At 32.7% G+C, this 16,918-nt stretch overlaps 1 protein-coding gene across 1 annotated transcript in view; it reads left to right on the top strand.

The window, feature by feature from the left end:
• LOC127702009 (uncharacterized) overlaps positions 1–16,918 on the top strand; it is a 91,730-nt gene that overhangs the window by 17,282 nt on the left and 57,530 nt on the right. The window contains exons 15-26 of the mRNA XM_052205987.1: positions 1,271–1,385; positions 2,144–2,421; positions 4,118–4,232; positions 4,986–5,128; positions 7,765–7,879; positions 8,753–8,937; positions 9,523–9,646; positions 10,021–10,178; positions 11,696–11,810; positions 12,781–13,013; positions 13,349–13,463; positions 15,668–16,008. Coding sequence (XP_052061947.1) covers positions 1,271–1,385; positions 2,144–2,421; positions 4,118–4,232; positions 4,986–5,128; positions 7,765–7,879; positions 8,753–8,937; positions 9,523–9,646; positions 10,021–10,178; positions 11,696–11,810; positions 12,781–13,013; positions 13,349–13,463; positions 15,668–16,008 — 2,037 coding nt within the window. The remainder of the gene's footprint in view (positions 1–1,270; positions 1,386–2,143; positions 2,422–4,117; positions 4,233–4,985; positions 5,129–7,764; positions 7,880–8,752; positions 8,938–9,522; positions 9,647–10,020; positions 10,179–11,695; positions 11,811–12,780; positions 13,014–13,348; positions 13,464–15,667; positions 16,009–16,918) is intronic.

The following is a 16,918-nucleotide window of genomic DNA, read 5'->3' as shown; positions in this document are numbered from 1 at the left end:
CCTATTGCTTCATATGAAATAATATTTTTCATTAGAACTCCGGATTTCAACTTTTCTATGCCCCCTGCCCTTCCTCGTTCTCTAGACCCCAAAACTTGTTTTTGGAGAGTATATAGGGATCCCCCTATCCGTCTGTGCCTTGTATGTGTAGCCCTTTCTTAATGGACGTTAATAAAACTTGACATAGTTGTAAACCACTACCTTAGGTAATCCTTAAAGGAATGTAATCCCATTCCAACATGTTTTAATTAAGATAATTGAATTTTTTATGCCCCACCTACGATAGTAGAAGGGGCATAAAGTTTTCTGGTCTGTGCGTTCCTCCGTCCGTCTGTCCCGCTTCAGGTTAAAGTTTTTGGTCAAGGTAGTTTTTGATGAAGTTGAAGTCCAATCAATTTGAAACTTAGTACACTTGTTCTCTATGATATGATCTTTCTAACTTTAATGCCAAATTAGAGTTTTTACCCCAATTTCACGGTCCACTGAACATAAAAAATGATAGTGCTAGTGGGGCATCCGTGTACTATGGACACATTCTTGTTATACTTCAATATGCTAATGGTATTGGAGGGGGTTATGTCCTTTTGTGAGTTATACCATTGTTTTAGTTTTAAAAAAAAATGAAAACAACACATTATAAATTTCATGTGTCCGAGTGCTTTTCTGGATTTATCTTCATCAGGAACGCTCAAAGCAGAATATTTGAAAGCCAAGGATGTTTAAAATCAGAAACACTTGAAGAGCTATATAACCAAAAAGACCTAAAAAAAAAAGCCAAATCCATTTAAGGTCAACTTTGCCTGAGGGAGTTGAAACCTTGGCTTCTTTATAATTTCAAAATTTATAAACGGACAATTTTAGAAAGGTTTGTTATAAATCATGTCAGTACCAAAGTACTGACTACTGAGCTGATGATAACTTTTGATTTAAAAATCACACTTATTGATTATGTAACTACAGAATTTATATGAATTAACAAAAAAAACCCTACCTTAAAATCTGTCATAATGTCAAATATAAATAAGAAGATGTGGTATGAGTGCCAATGAGACAACTATCCATCCAAGTCACAATGTGTAAAATGTAAACAATTATAGGTTAAAGTACGGCCTTCAACACAGAGCCTTGGCTCACACAGAACAGCAAGCTATCAAGGTAGTCTATAAATGAGAAGGTTGAATAAGACAAAAGAACCATAGGGATAGTGTTAAAGCTAAGGTAGATAGATACCACCGTAACAGGTTTTCTAAACACTAAAAATGTCTTGCAGATGGATGTCTTTATAATGGACAAGTTTACTCACAAAATCAGGCATGGATGGATGGATGTTCCAAATACTGTGTTTGTGTAGACGCTACTAAAGGTCAAATGTCATGCAGAGCAAGGTAAGGGTTCGTTGAATATGAACTTTATAGATATTTTACATGTAGAACATGAAGTATGATACAGATAGAAATAAAACAAGTGACAAAAATCTCTTGTTTTATTCTATAACAATGTATATTATTTATTTCTTTTATTACATACACTTTGTTTACAAATAGTGAAAATTCAGTTTTAGATTACAGATTAGCACATTAATTTTCATTATTCTTTTAACCATTTCTTCTTTTTTTTAAGATTGTAAAAGTTTCTGTTGTTCATAATATACTATTTAAGAATTTGATGCTTTCTGGATAAAACTTTTAAAAGCTTTTACAAAAACAATTAAGTTACAAAATCCTAAGCAATAGATATCCAGCCAATGGGGGCACATTATTCTTGTTTCTGGAGTAGGGAAAATTATATTACCAACAAAGTCGGTGAAATGGCTTATTGTGTGACACTTATTCTATTGATATCATTTTCCGATGGCTTTTTTAAATATCTGTCAAACAATTATAGACAAAAGGTATGTGTTCAATCTTATCGATAGTGGCTTAAAGTCTGTTTAGTTTTGTATATTCTTTTATCAGATTACGTAATTTTAGAAGTAATTGATACTTAAGTGTTTTTAGTCTATAAAAGTTGTGGATCAATTTAACAGAGACTTTTCAAATATCAAAGATTTGATATTAATACAATGTAAATTCTATTGCCTTAGTGATATTTATTTTTTTTCTTTTATTGAATTGACTTCTATTAAAGTTTATGATATTTTCAGATGTCCAAAATATAATAACATGTCACCAACATGTGTCATGAGTACTGACCCTAATGACCCTTGCTGTTCTGCTCCAAAATGCACCTTTGATGCAAATTTGGGAAAAGTACCTCAACCACTTCCAGCATTTGGCCAGTCTGCACTCACTAACTCAATAGTCTCTCCTCAGACAGGAGCAAGTGAACACAATGGTTATGGAAGGACAATAATCCCCTTGTTTAATACAGCATACACACCAGCACCTCCCACTGTTGACCCTGGAAAAATGTCAGCTGGAGGTTGGTATAGTAAACAAAATTTGGCCAAAAATACAGTGTAACTCTTTACTTTAGACAGTACTGCTATGTTTTTATAAATGCAAAAAATGCGATGCTATCAATTTCCCAATAATAAAAACTTACTTTCATAATTTCAGTAGTGATTATCCTTCATAAAATATTTGCAATTGCATAAATTAGATTTCTCATATTTGCAAGAGGTCAAGGATTCTTAATGAGAAATACATTGGGCATTTGGGCGCCTGCAAACATGTTTCACCCACCTCATTCTGTATGTGCCTGTCCCCAGTCAGTAGCCTGTAATTCAGTGGTTGTTGTTTGTTGCTGTATATGATATTTGTTTTTCTTTCATTGTTTTGTGCATAAATCGGGAGTCGGTTTCACAAAAAAAAACTTACTACTAAGATTGATCGTAAGTCATGAACAATTCAGTATACTTACGATCAATCTTAGTTGTAAGGTTTTTTTGTGAAACTGACTCGTGGCTATTAGTTTTCTCTTTGAATTGTTTTGCATTTGTCATTTCGAGGCCATTTACAAGTTGACTAAGCGGGATTGGTTTTGCTCATTGTTGAAGGCCATACAGTGACTTATAGTTGTTAACTTCTATGTCATTTGGTCCCTGGTGGAGAGTTGTCTCATTTGCAATCATATCACATCTTCTTATTTTTATATGCATTAATTTCTAAATTTACAGTAGTGTTTTTGGCATTGTATTTTCATAAGGTAAAAAAAAATATAGTTGTGTTTCCTGCCTCCCTACCTATTCCAAAAATGTTTGTACCTACCTTAACACATTTTATAAACATTTCAGTAAAGCTCAGGTAAAGTCCAAAACATCTCCCTATTAAGTCTATATAAATGTTTAGAGACAGATTGTTTACCTACCTAAATCCTATATATCCCTTTTATTGTGATATGAGGCAAGAAACAAGTACATATATTTTTGGCCCAACTTTATTTTAAGATATTTCTGGATCAAAGTCATTACTTCCTTGTTGTGCTCAGAATGACATTCAAATTTAAAAGAATAACACACATTAGAAAAAAGCACTGAAATGAGATAATAAAAAGATTTCCAATCACTTTTAATCTTTACACAAAGATAGAGTATATACTGTCAATTCAGAACTTTTACATGCATTTATTATTGTGATTTAAGGAATGACTGTAAAAATTTGTATGTCTATTCCAAATAACATAAAAAATGTGGTGCACTCTGAATCAGCCGCATAGTGGGTAATTTAAAAGTGTGCACCACATTTTTGAGGTTATTTGGAATAGACAGAAAAAATATTACAGTCATTCCTTATAATTTAATTCCAAATTCCATTTTCAAGGTGTGATCCATGAAAAAACGCTGATGATGTCACGGTCACATGACAAAATTATGTCCATGAGCTGATAGACAAAAAACTTTCAGCCAATCAGATGATGTGTTACAACCAAAATTAAATTATAGTTGGATATAATCAACAAAAATACAATTTTAATTATTGTGATCTCAGGAAATGCTGTATGCATATAATGCTATAAAAAAAATTTAAAATAGAGTTTATTTTTGCAACACCTGTCTGGTCACACAGTCTTTGCATTAATAAGAACATCTCAAAAATTTGCTTCCCTGAAAGCTATTGAAATCACAAACTTTCCTAGTTTATTTTAGACATGCATCTATTATTTTATTACATTACAGGATACTGTGACTACGGAGGAAAACGATACAATGTAGGACAGAAATGGGACGTAGGATGTCGGTATAACTGTATATGTGATGATGGAAAATCAGGTCATTACACATGTGTAGAAAAGTAGGTACACTATTTCTTTATGAATATGTGTATGAACTAGGGAGACATAGGGTATACATCAATGAAAAAGCATCCCAACAATTCAAAATAAAAAAAACCAGAAAATATTTCTATAAATTGCAGTATGATTTTTTACTAGATATATTATTAAATAATTGGGTTTTGGTACAGGATTTTTTTTTTTTTTTTTTGCATAAAATATGATTTTGAACAAAAAGCTTGCATAATAATTAATGTAATGGTAAACATCATTTGTGATATTAATGCATAACTAATTATTTTGAGAATCAGGTCTTTATTTACAATGATCCAATCAGAAATAAATTTCCGAAGAGCACTGTTTTATTCATTTGCTGATTCTATATTGACCAAAAACAGATGTTAAAAATGTCCTCAACACCAGGATACTATTCAAATTTCTTGGGAGACTAATGAATAAATGTCTATTTTTATGCCCTAGCTGTAGGTGAAGGGGAATTTAGTGTTACCCATGACCACCCGTCTTTCCGTCCTTCCGTCTTTCCGTCTGTCCCATTTTCGTTTGCTTGAAGCTTGAGCATGGGCATTTGTGTCCTCAGACACATTCTTCTTTTATTTCCCAATTTATGATTTCGAGATATTATTTTAATCAATCTTGGACCTGTCTGTATTATAACGTACATATGAAGTTATAGTACTGTAAAACTGAGGAAATAAGTTTCATAGAATTTATCTAAAAACAAATGATAACAATAGAATTATTCACTTTTATAGGTGTGTTCACTACAATAATCTACCACAAGGTTGTTTCCTAATTCAAGATTCGGCTAATCCATGTTGTAAAGTTCCACGATGTAACGTACCTCCAAAATATGAAATACTCACAGGAGTCAGAACAACACCATCAGCAAGAACTGGTAAATATAATTTTAATAGGGATTTGAAACCATTAGCTGGAACCATATATATAGATTCTACCACTGCATCGAGTGTGATACGATATTTATCCATGTTGAGACAGTTAAATTTTCAAATTTAAAACGCCAGGCTTGCCGAGCGTTTTAAATATTTAAAATTTAACTGTCGAGAGTGGATAAATATCGTATTACACGAGATTTGGTGGTGGAATCTGTTTCTCTAATGATTTTCAAACAATATGCAGGCAAACTTATTCCTTCTTTTTGAATGATGGTCGCCTTTTTTCATGCCGTCACAATAGGAAATTCAGAGGAAAGCAAGAAAATTCTACGTCATAATGGGATTTTAGCCAATGAAGAACTGAGATCAAACGAACCACATGTTGATTAAATTTTTTTTATACAATGGGTGCAGAAAGGGATAAATTGATGAAGAATTAGAGAAATATATGTATTAATATATTGTGCTTTCATTACTTATACTGTGGATACATTATTCGTAATTGTTGTCTAAGTAGTTAATCTACTGTAATACTAGCCTGTCAACACTGAGGTTTTGAGATCGAACCTAGCTTATGACAGTTGCATTTGACTCCAATCTCAATTGACTAGAATTTTCAGTTTTCCTACTGAAGGTCGTTGGTTCTCTCACGGCCCTCCAGCTTCCTCATCAATAAAAAATGACTGCCACAAAATAGCCAATAGTGCTGAAAGTGGTTAAAACCGACATACAATCAATTGTTAGGAACTAATTTTCATGAATTTTGGTGAACCTTAAATTTTAGTATTCAACAAAAAACAGGTTTTTTGTAGAACTTGCCTATGCCATGAAATCAAGTATTCATGAAAATGCAATTTTTGCATCAATCACCAAAAAATTTGAACCCATGAAAATAAATGAATCTGCTGCATTTCCTTGTTATTCCTCCAATTTATTTCAGTAACATTCATGTCAAAATTTATGTCTACTGCAGGGCTTCCAAAATTATTTTTAGCCAGCCGGACATTTTATATATTATCCCGATTTTAATCCCGATTTTAATCCCTTAAGACTAAATAAACAAATATTCATCATGTTGAATGTGGGCAGTATATGGAAGAAGAAGAAGAAGGCAATTATGGTAATCAGTTGCCGAGTTGGACATCCCAATGGCAATGATTGACATTAAAAAAAAACGATATTAAACTTTCTTTGATTCAAATTTGAAGTTCTGACGTAAACTAGTAAATTTGCAGTGCATCATTCGAAGTGTGCAACATCAGCGTACTTATATCTGCCTTAGACTCTTTATTTTGGCAAAATAACGTTGTCAAAAACTTTACTTTCGTTTTTAAACCGGATGTTATCTTGACAATGATAAAACATGGACCAGAGACGGATACCTAAATTCCGTGTACGTTTGCAAAGCATGAATGAGTGTAAGTAGCTCTTTCTACGTTATTTCTTCAAGAAAATATTCGAAATAAACGTGAGATAAAGGTATCAATGAAATTTAAGCATTTTTTGAAGAAATTAGGCTGCATAATTAAATTTCACACCTGCGCACACATGTACTAGTTCAAACAACGTGGTTATGACGATTTTTCATTTTCACCTTTTTAATTTTTTCATCAAATCATATTTGTAAACGTATTTCTGATAATTTAAATCTTTTTGACTAAATTAATTAGATGCAAACCGCTGAAATGTAAGAAAATAACTTTGAATAGACCGATCAATATCCGGTTCAAAATAGTTTACCTGTCACCTGAACAGGTAAATTTCAGCTGTTCGACAACTAATTAGCCTTGATTAAAATGAGAAGGTATTAAAGTAGGGGTTGTTTTGATAGTACTTAATGATCATGTCACTTTTATGACCGGAAATGTGTGGCTGTTAAAGGCAAAAGGTTGGGTCATAAAGATTGCGAATTATGTTAAAATGACCGTCTCTTAAGAAAGCCTTGAAAACTAAAAAGTAGATGTCCGTTTCATGCTTTGCCCAGCCGGACTTTTACCGGACATTATACAAATGTCCGGAATATGTGACCGTTTTGGAAGCCTTGGTCTACTGTAATCAAAACCTCCAGTAAAACTTTTGTCATATCTACATAATTTTAGTTACTTAGTTAGTTAAAGTGATTTAATAAGAGCTCTTCTTTTTAAATGGATGTGGTATGGTAGGAAGGGACTTCATAAATGCCCCAAACAACCTCCTGTAGGTTCATTAATACTCGTGGGATACCACTTGTCATGGATTTCGTGGGAGCATGTGAACCAGGAATTTAAATGTTCAACGAAGTACAATTTTTTCCTCAATCTACGAAAATTGGTATCCATGAAAATACATGAATCCATAGTGAGTGAGTAATTTTGCATTCATTGAATGAGCATTCAGTCTTAATAACCCATGTCCAAAAAATAAAAATTCCATTCTTACCCCCTCCCTACCCCTTAATTTTAATGGAATACTCTCAAGCAATTTTGATATTTTAAATAGCTTTTATAGAAATCCTAATTCATCTGACCTGTTGCAAAAAGAAAAATATGTCAGGATCATAAAACCTCTAATTGGAAGCAAACTAGCAATAATTATATGACTAACTGTGGAGAGTGTGTTCTTTAATGTAAACGAAACAATTCTTTTGTGTTTATAGGTGTGTGTACATACAAAGAGCAATATTACCAACAAGGACAAACTTGGTATGATGGTTGTAGTTACAGATGTACCTGTGAAGATGCTGAGAAAGGCATATACAGATGTCTAAGTCGGTAGGTTTCCTTCCTGTTCACCCAAATTATACGATGAATTTGATTTTTTCTTGGCCGATTTAGATTTTTCCAAACCAATCGTTTTATTTTTAAGTAATTGGATTTAGTTCTTCATAAGGTGAAATTTAATTAGGATTTCAAATTTTTATGCCATTCTCTAGTTTTCTATTGTAACAAAATGGAAAGAGGCAACCATGCTGAATGACATCATATAGATTCAGATCCTTTGACCCAAATGTCAGAGTCATCTGAATTTTACTCAGAAGTAGATTCTACCACTTCATGGCTTCTGTGGTGCAATATTTGTCCAAATTCAATAATCAAAGGACAGGATGAGATAAAAGATTTTATTTCAGCCAAACTTTTCAAATTACAGTATTGATATATACCACTCACACATATTGTAAAATTTGCATTTTTATTATTTTCTTTGAAGAAAATTTTGAATAAATGCAATTGTTCAAATACAAAATTCAGAGTATATACTGACATATTTGGATTCCTGCATTAGAGAGTGATCAAGTTTTAGATATTTTCGTTTTACAAAAAATGTAAGTACTGTAAATTCATAAATTATCGCAACTATTGGACCATTGACACAAATGTGAGTTTAATTAATGTGATTTCAGTAAAATGATGATACACATAATATTATCAAAATTTAAAATGCAAGTCTAATTTTGCAACACCTATTTTGTAGAATTTTTTGCAATCCTTAAAACACAGTGAAATGTTTTTGAATTTACCCACAGTAGGTAAATATTTGGTTCGAATTACTTTTGTAAAAGTATCAATGGAGTTACTGTTGATTTTAGGTACCAAAAGTTTATACATTTTTCAAAAGTAACATTTGTATTCACCATTATATTGCAGTTGTCCCGAATATCCACTCAGTCATGGTTCTGAATGTACACTGATATCCGATCCACGTGACCCAACATGTTGTCAGATGAGAGTATGCGGAATTAAAAATGGAACATCAGGGAACAATTCACCAAATCCAACTCCAGCAAGAGTTCCACCAGCAGTATACCATGGAATAGAAACAAATTTCCAAGGTAAATATTGGAATTTTATTGTCACTGTCATTTTTGCATAAAAGTGTTGCTGGTTTTATTTATAGTGTTGGTTCTTTGTTCGATTGTCTGTCTGTCTGTCTGTCTGTCTGTCTGTCATACCATGTTCAGAGTTATTTTTGTAGAGGCTAGAACTCTAGAGGACTAGATCACAGCTGCCAAGTTATGTTGTTCTGTGGATTTTTCACATTCCCTTTAATTATAGATGCCTTGTCAACATAAATTTGTTCCTCATGATAGAACTTTCTCTGCAAACTTTGTTATTAACAATGCTACAATATCTGCTTCTGTTAGGACAAATATTCCACAACTTTTAATCTGTCAGGAACAAATAGTGTCACACTTCTTCCAGTGGAAATGATATTCCAGAATATTTCTTCCCTTTTTATATTTTAAAGAAACTTCTTTTCCATGACAGCCTCATTACTTAACTATTATTTACAAATATACAATTTCAATCAGGGCAATTATCAGAGATAAAGATTAAAAAAAAATGGTAATTTGATTTTGGGGTATCGCTGTCATTGGTGTATAAGTCAGATCCCCTTGTATATTTCTTCATTGCAGGAAAAAGTGGTGTATGTATTTACAAAGGTCAGGCTTATAAACAGGGAGATATCTGGCAAGACGGTTGTGACTATACATGTACATGCGAGGATGAAATAAAGGGAGCTTACTCTTGTACAGATAGGTATTTACATCTTTTAATCATTTTCCCATTCAGATCATATGAGATTGATTCAAATAAAGGATTGCACTTCTGAAAAAAAACATTTGATGTTTGCATTTGAAGCGACCATTTGAACTTGGATGGAAGGGGAATTTAAAGGTATACAAATTTGACATCTAAATGAATCATTAAGGGGAGATAAACAGGTAAATTATATAGAAATTTTATAGTTTCTCTTCTGGATTATTATCAGACTACCATATTAAGGAACATCTGGAAATAGAAACTGAACCCTGAGTTTCTTCAACTGAGAGGGTTCCTGAAAACAAATTATGGTTAAATATGATAAACATCTCAATTAAGTCTTTTCATTTTTAATTTATTTAAATTTCCAGATGCCCAGTTTACATCAATCTTCAACCTGGTTGTGAAATGGTCAGAGACTTCAGTAATCCATGTTGTAAGAAACCACAGTGTACAGTTACTGGACCCCCACCTACACGTATCTACCATAATGTACCAAATCTTCCAGTAACATTGAAGCCAGAGCTACGTAAGTACTAACTTGGTATGGTCTTGATCCAATTAGCCATTTAGATGATATTAGTATGAACAGTGGACTGACTCTTTGAGGTCTGACCACATGAATTTTGCTGTAAAGAGTAGAAATCTAACTGTGTTTCTGATAATAAGTCTATACATTTATTTGTATATTCCAATTTTTATTGATTGAGTACAATGGTATTTTTTTTTATGTCCGTCCGTACGTTCCAAAATTAGTTTCCGTTCTCTAACTTTAGTTTGCCTCAACCAAATGTTATGAAACTTATACACAATGCTTATTAACACAAAACACAGGTCAAGTTTGAATTTGGGTGGCGTCACTTTTACCGTTCTAGAGTTATGCCGCTTTACAAATGGAAAAATTGCTTAATTTTTCGTTTCCGTTCTCTAACTTTAGTTTGCCTCGAACCAAATGTTATGAAACTTATACACAATGCTTATTACCACAAAACACAGATCAAGATTGAATTTTGGTGGCTTCACTTTTACCTTTCTAGAGTTATGCCCCTTTACAGATGGAAAAATTGCAGAATTTTTCGTTTCCGTTCTTTAACTTTAGTTTGCCTCAACCAAATGTTTTGAAACTTATAGACGATGCTTATTACCACAAAACACAGATCAAGTTTGAATTTTGGTGGCGTCACTTTAAAAGTTCTAGAGTTATGCCCTTTACAAATGGAAAAATTGCTGACTTTTTCGTTTCTGTTCTCTAACTTTAGTTTGCCTCGACCAAATGTTATGAAACTTATACACAATGCTTATTACCACAAAACACAGATCAAGTTTGAATTTTGGTGGCGTCACTTTAAACGTTTTAGATTTATGCCCCTTTACAAATGGAAAAATTGCTGAATTTTTCGTTTCCGTTCTTTAACTTCAGTTTGCCTCAACCAAATGTTATGAAACTTATCCACAATACTTATTACCACAAAACTCAGATCAAGTACAAATTTGGGTAGCGTCACTTTTACAGTTCTTGAGTTATGTCCCTTTATAATGTTATATGCAAGCGGGGGCATCATCTGTGTCCCATGGACACATTCCCCATTTATTTTTTATAAAAAGTGGATACCTAGTTTTGACAAATTCTGAATACAAGCCTATGATAAATTTGTATTTTTGTTGAAAAATTTTAAACTTAGTTCACCCTTACCACCAAATCCTCAAAATTTAGTATCAAAAGTATTATTTTTGCTTACATCATGTACATATGAAATGCATGGAAATGCTGTTATTGCCTAAATTCATGACTTCTTTACAATGTATAACTATTTATCATAAAAGGAGGGGATTAGAACTTTAGTTTCCAGCACTTCTATGTATTATTTGATAAGTTCATATGAAATATTGTGTTGAAATGTTAAAATTTATGATAGTTTTATAACATTCTGTGTATTTGTATTATGATAAAGGAGGTTCATTGATGTTTATAACTTATCTCATGGACATAGTTGCCAGATTTTCAGATTTGATTCTATATATACTGGTTTCTGTCATTTTTCACAGAATACTGTGTATATAAGGGAGTAAGCTACTTACAAGGTCAGGAATGGGAAGATGGATGTAGTTTCAAATGTCGATGTGATGACTCAAGCAGAGGAATATACACTTGTAATCAAAGGTGTGTTATCATAACTTTTGCATGCAAATTGAATGTCATGCTGTCGTTATTATTACACCAAAAATATAAAAAAGAATAAATGACACCTTTATAACACATCAAAATTATGAAAATATTAAGACAGGTTCATGTGCTTGATTGTAAGATATACAAACATTTGAATGTGAAATTTGGCGGGGAAAAAGATTTTTCATGTTAAATTTATTGAAATAAGTGAATGCTTCAGGTAGACAGGTGTCTCCTCCCATCTTGGATTATTGAATAGCAGAAAACGATATGTCTGTATCTTTAATGAAATATGCAAATTTGGAAAGAAGAGTGCACATCACTTGTAGTAATTATCATCTGAATGAAGAAAATTATGTGGTTTAACTGTTTTTACATATTCTATATATTTTATGTTTAATTCAATTATTTTCAACTCAGCCATGAAAGGGAAATTAGCTCATTAATTTATATATTAAAAGGAATGTACATCAGTTTTACCTATTGTTTTCTGTAACAAAATGTCTGTGACCTCTCATTTTTATTTTTGTTTTTTATTAAAGCACATTATAATAGCTTATTTTTTCCTTTAGTTTTCTTTTTATTTAAAAAAAATTGGTTTCTACATGTATAATCTATATAGATATGACAATTTTTCACAACCTGTAGCTTAAAAAATTGCTTTTTAGTTTAAACATATTTTATTTGCTTAAATATGCAAAAGTGATGAGACAGAAGTTAATCAAACTTATAAAGTCTTCTCCCAAAAAAAATTGCTCTGTGACTCATAGAATTTCTTATATTAACCAAAAGCATGAGGTAGAAAAGTTGTGTAAATTGAAGTTGGCATTTAGATTTATAACTCAAAAGGAATATCTAAAACTATAGTGTTTACCATTGGTCAAACTTTTTTCAAAAACTTTGCTTCAATGTTTTATGTCCTTTATCTAGAAAATAATTGTTTTTGTTTGCTTTTTTTTATCAGATGTGCCTCAATTGATCAAAATATTCAAGCTGGATGCACATTGAGGACAGATCCTAGAGATGCCTGTTGTCTTGCACAATTCTGTGTACAAACAACTCCACAACCTCAACCAGGAGTATCCCACGGACCGACACCAGTACCAACACTGAAACCAAACACCTTTACAGGACAGGTCTATCTTCCAACACCTTCACCAATACCAGGCCAACCAACACCAACTCCTGGTAGATTAGGTATTGTGTTTTTTGTAAATTAGTTTTACTTATGCTTTAGTATTTGACTTAAATTTTCTTACAAAATTAACAACTTCTGTCTATTAAACCACACATAAAACCTAAAGACATCTAGAGGTCAATATACAGTCTTAAAAAATAATCATGTTTCTGTACAATATATCAAACTTTGATCACCTTCAGTTTTTTTTTGGTTTAATTTATTTGTTGTTGGAGGGAATGTGAAATAAAATATGGTATTGTATTTTATGACAGAAAACACTTTAATATCAGTTGAACACCATCAAAGAGAAATATTATGTACACACAGCTAAAAAATTTTGTTGTTGTTGTAGGTGTTTGTATATATAGAGGTCGCCAGTATTCTCAAGGTCAAACATTTGATGATGGATGTGACTTTGATTGTGTTTGTTTCAATGCAAATGAAGGAAAATACAGATGTTCTCCAAAGTAAGATTTTAGCACTAAAATAGTTTTTTTCTAAGTGAGGTTGTTGAAAAAAGAGTGATCTATAATTAGGTCCCCGCTGAATGGCGGACACCCTATAGTGATCAGTCTGTCCGTCCGTCCGACCTTCTGTCTTTCCGTCTGTCCGTCCGTCCGTAACAAATTGTGTCCGCTCTATATCTAGAGAACTGTTATGATTTCAAAGTTTATACTTGACATGTATATTAACCAACACCAGAGGGTGTGTCATAAATAATGTATGTACAACTTCCTAGGTCAATTTTCAAGGTCAAAAACTTTGGTTTTAGTTGAAAACCCCATGTCCTATGGTAAAGATTGTGTCCGCTCTATATCTTGAGAACCGTTATGATTTCAAAGTTTATACTTGACATGTATATAAACCAACACCAGAGGGTGTGTCATAATGTATGTACAACTTCCTAGGTCAAAGGTCAAGGTAAAAAACTGGTTTTAGTTGACAACCCCATGTCCTATGGTAAAGATCGTGTCTGCTCTATATCTTGAGAACCTTTATGATTTCAAAATTTATACTTGACATGTATATAAACCAACACCAGAGGGTGTGTCATAATTTATGTACAACTTCCTAGGTCAAAGGTCAGGGTAAAAAACTTTGGTTTCAGTTGACAACCCCATGTCCAATGATAAAGGTACAAATTTTTTACCACACATTATTCACAGCGGGGCCCACGGAGATGGCTCCCATCTCAATGATATCTAGTTGTTCCCATTTTTTTTTTTTTTGCATTTTGTCAAAGATAATCAAATGCCTTACCGTTAAAAGGCTTGTATAGTCCGAGGTTTTATTCTCCAAAATTGGACCTTCCAGACGGGTTGCGGACTATAGAGTACAATAAGCAAGAAATAAGAGAAAAAGTTCAATTTCGCGGTCGAGGTGGTTTGTTTACGTTCCGCCATCTTTGTTATTGATATTGTAGAGGGCACTCTTGTGATTTTTTCAAACTAATAATTTTAACTCATCCATATTAATAAGTTATTTCTATTCAGTATCAAATTAATACTGATAAATTTAAAAACTAAACACTTCATTACAAATTTCTCGTTTCTTTTCAATGCATTGGTTGAAATAAACTGGTATCTGCTTGATTGAAATGATACAAAAATAGTAAAAAAGACAACCGTAAACCAGCTTACGATTTGTAAACTACAAAACGTAATCGGTTAGTGTTCGTTCCGTTTTGGCGTTTCATACTGACTAATATGGTTTGTATTAGCTTAAGACCCTTCAAACATTAATGTGATAGATATATTAAGGACTGTTTTACATAAGGATGGAACTGTTTTACTTCCAAAGTAGTATAATAGTGATATCTATCATGTACGGATTTCGACGCTCACCTTTTTTTTCTTCTTTTACACGTGCTATTCAAACTTCCGGTTTAAACATACAAAAGTTTCTAAATTGTTTTTTAAGTGAATTAAACTTATTTTAACAATCATGAAGTGTTCTAGAATCATTTACAAGCAGTTTCAGCTTCTGTTTGATGATGGAAAACAGGTTTTTCCAAGAAAATACCGCAAACGACCGCACACGATTTGAAATTACCGGAGTTTCATTAGACCTTTTCTAACAGTTACAAAAAGTTTTTTTACCTGAAATTTTGTGGGGAGAAGGGGGTGCAGACTATGTACCAGTGCGAACTATACAAGCCCGATTACGGTAACCCTTTTTGAAAAATATAATATGCTCTCACCATGGTATAACCTTTTGTACTGATGTACATAAAGCATCCAACAATCGATCAATAAACTAATTTCCTTACTTATAAACATAACATTTTCAACAAAATTTTCAAATATTCATTGAGAACTCTCCTTAGGAAATCAATCCTTATTGATATTGACTTATACTTAAGTTCATTTATTTAATTACAAATTTTTACTAGATAATAAAGTTTTTGAGAATGGCATTTTTTTTCTAGAGTTATGCTCCTTTTTAACTTTAAAATTGCAAAGCTTGAGCTGGGGCATTTGTGTCCTAAGACACATTCTTCTTTTATTTTACGATAAAGAGAAAATGTTGAAAATTCTGTACCATTTTAAACTGAGAATTGAGATTGTAATTTCAGTTTTTAAAAGTCTTAGGACCATTACTTCTACTCTGATATATGACACATTTTTTTATGTAGATGTCCAGTCTATACAGATATACCTAACACCTGCAGACTTGTCAAAAACCCAAGAAAACCCTGTTGCCAGATACCTGAATGTTATAATTTACCCACTCAAAACCCAACTCAGCCAACTCCAAGTCCAACTCCATACACTGGTCAGCCAACTCCAAGTCCATCTCCATACACTGGTCAGCCAACTCAACGTCCGACTGCATACCATGGTCAGCCAACTCCTAGACCAACTCCATACACTGGTCAACCAACTCAAAGTCCATCTCCATACACTGGTCAGCCAACACTACCTCCACGTGTAACACCACAACCTCTTCCACAACAGACAGTTCAACCAACACAACGACCAACTCCACAACCACAACCAACACAGCCAATAAGTAAGTATATCTTCAAACTTTTTCTGGCTTTTGTTATACATGTCACTACTTAAACGTGACACACCTGTGCTATTGTCAGATTTATGTACTGTAAATTCAAAATTTTTATTAATAACGCAACTGGGTTAGTATAGCAATAATAAGAACACGCATTCTGATAGCCATACACATGTATCTGAATGCAGATTTTCATGAAATTGCAATAATCAATTTCACATTTTTTGTCCTTTCTTCAATAATCGCTATGATAAATGGACGCAATAATTTTTGAATTTACGGTAATTGATGCAATTGTTTAACAGATAAAAAAATCTATACTGCATAATGTTTTGTAGATGATGTGTTGACAAGATCAAGGTTTTTAGACTTCAGTGTATTTTTGTAGATGTATAGATATAGGAAGATGTGGTATGAGTGCCAATGAGACAACTCTCCATCCAAGTTACAATTTATAAAAGTAAACCATTATAGGTCAAGGTACAGCCTTCAACACGGAGCATTGGCTCACACCGAACAGCAAGCTATAAAGGGCCCCAAAAAATTACTAGTGTACAACCATTCAAACGGAAAAACCAACGGTCTAATCTATATAGAAACGAGAAACAGGTATGAACTACATAAACAGACAACAACTACTGTAATCAGATTCCTGACTTGGGACAGTTGCAAACATTTGCAGCGGGATTAATTGTTTTAATGGTACCAAACCTTCATCCTTTTCTGAAACAATAGTATAACATCACAAAATAGTAAAACACTATAAAATATCAATTGGAAGGCTTAACTCAATCAAAAAACGTAAATAAACACACAATGAACGGATAAATTTGACCTGTGACACCTGAATGCAAATATTGATTATATTTTGGTAGATGTACACTACATTTGATTGTATTTTTTCAGATGTATG

Source organism: Mytilus californianus, unplaced genomic scaffold (genome assembly GCF_021869535.1).
Source record: "Mytilus californianus isolate M0D057914Y unplaced genomic scaffold, xbMytCali1.0.p SCAF_5, whole genome shotgun sequence".
Taxonomy (NCBI): Eukaryota; Metazoa; Mollusca; class Bivalvia; order Mytilida; family Mytilidae; genus Mytilus; species Mytilus californianus.
Note: the sequence above shows the minus strand (reverse complement) of the source record. Positions and strands in the feature narration are given on the sequence as shown.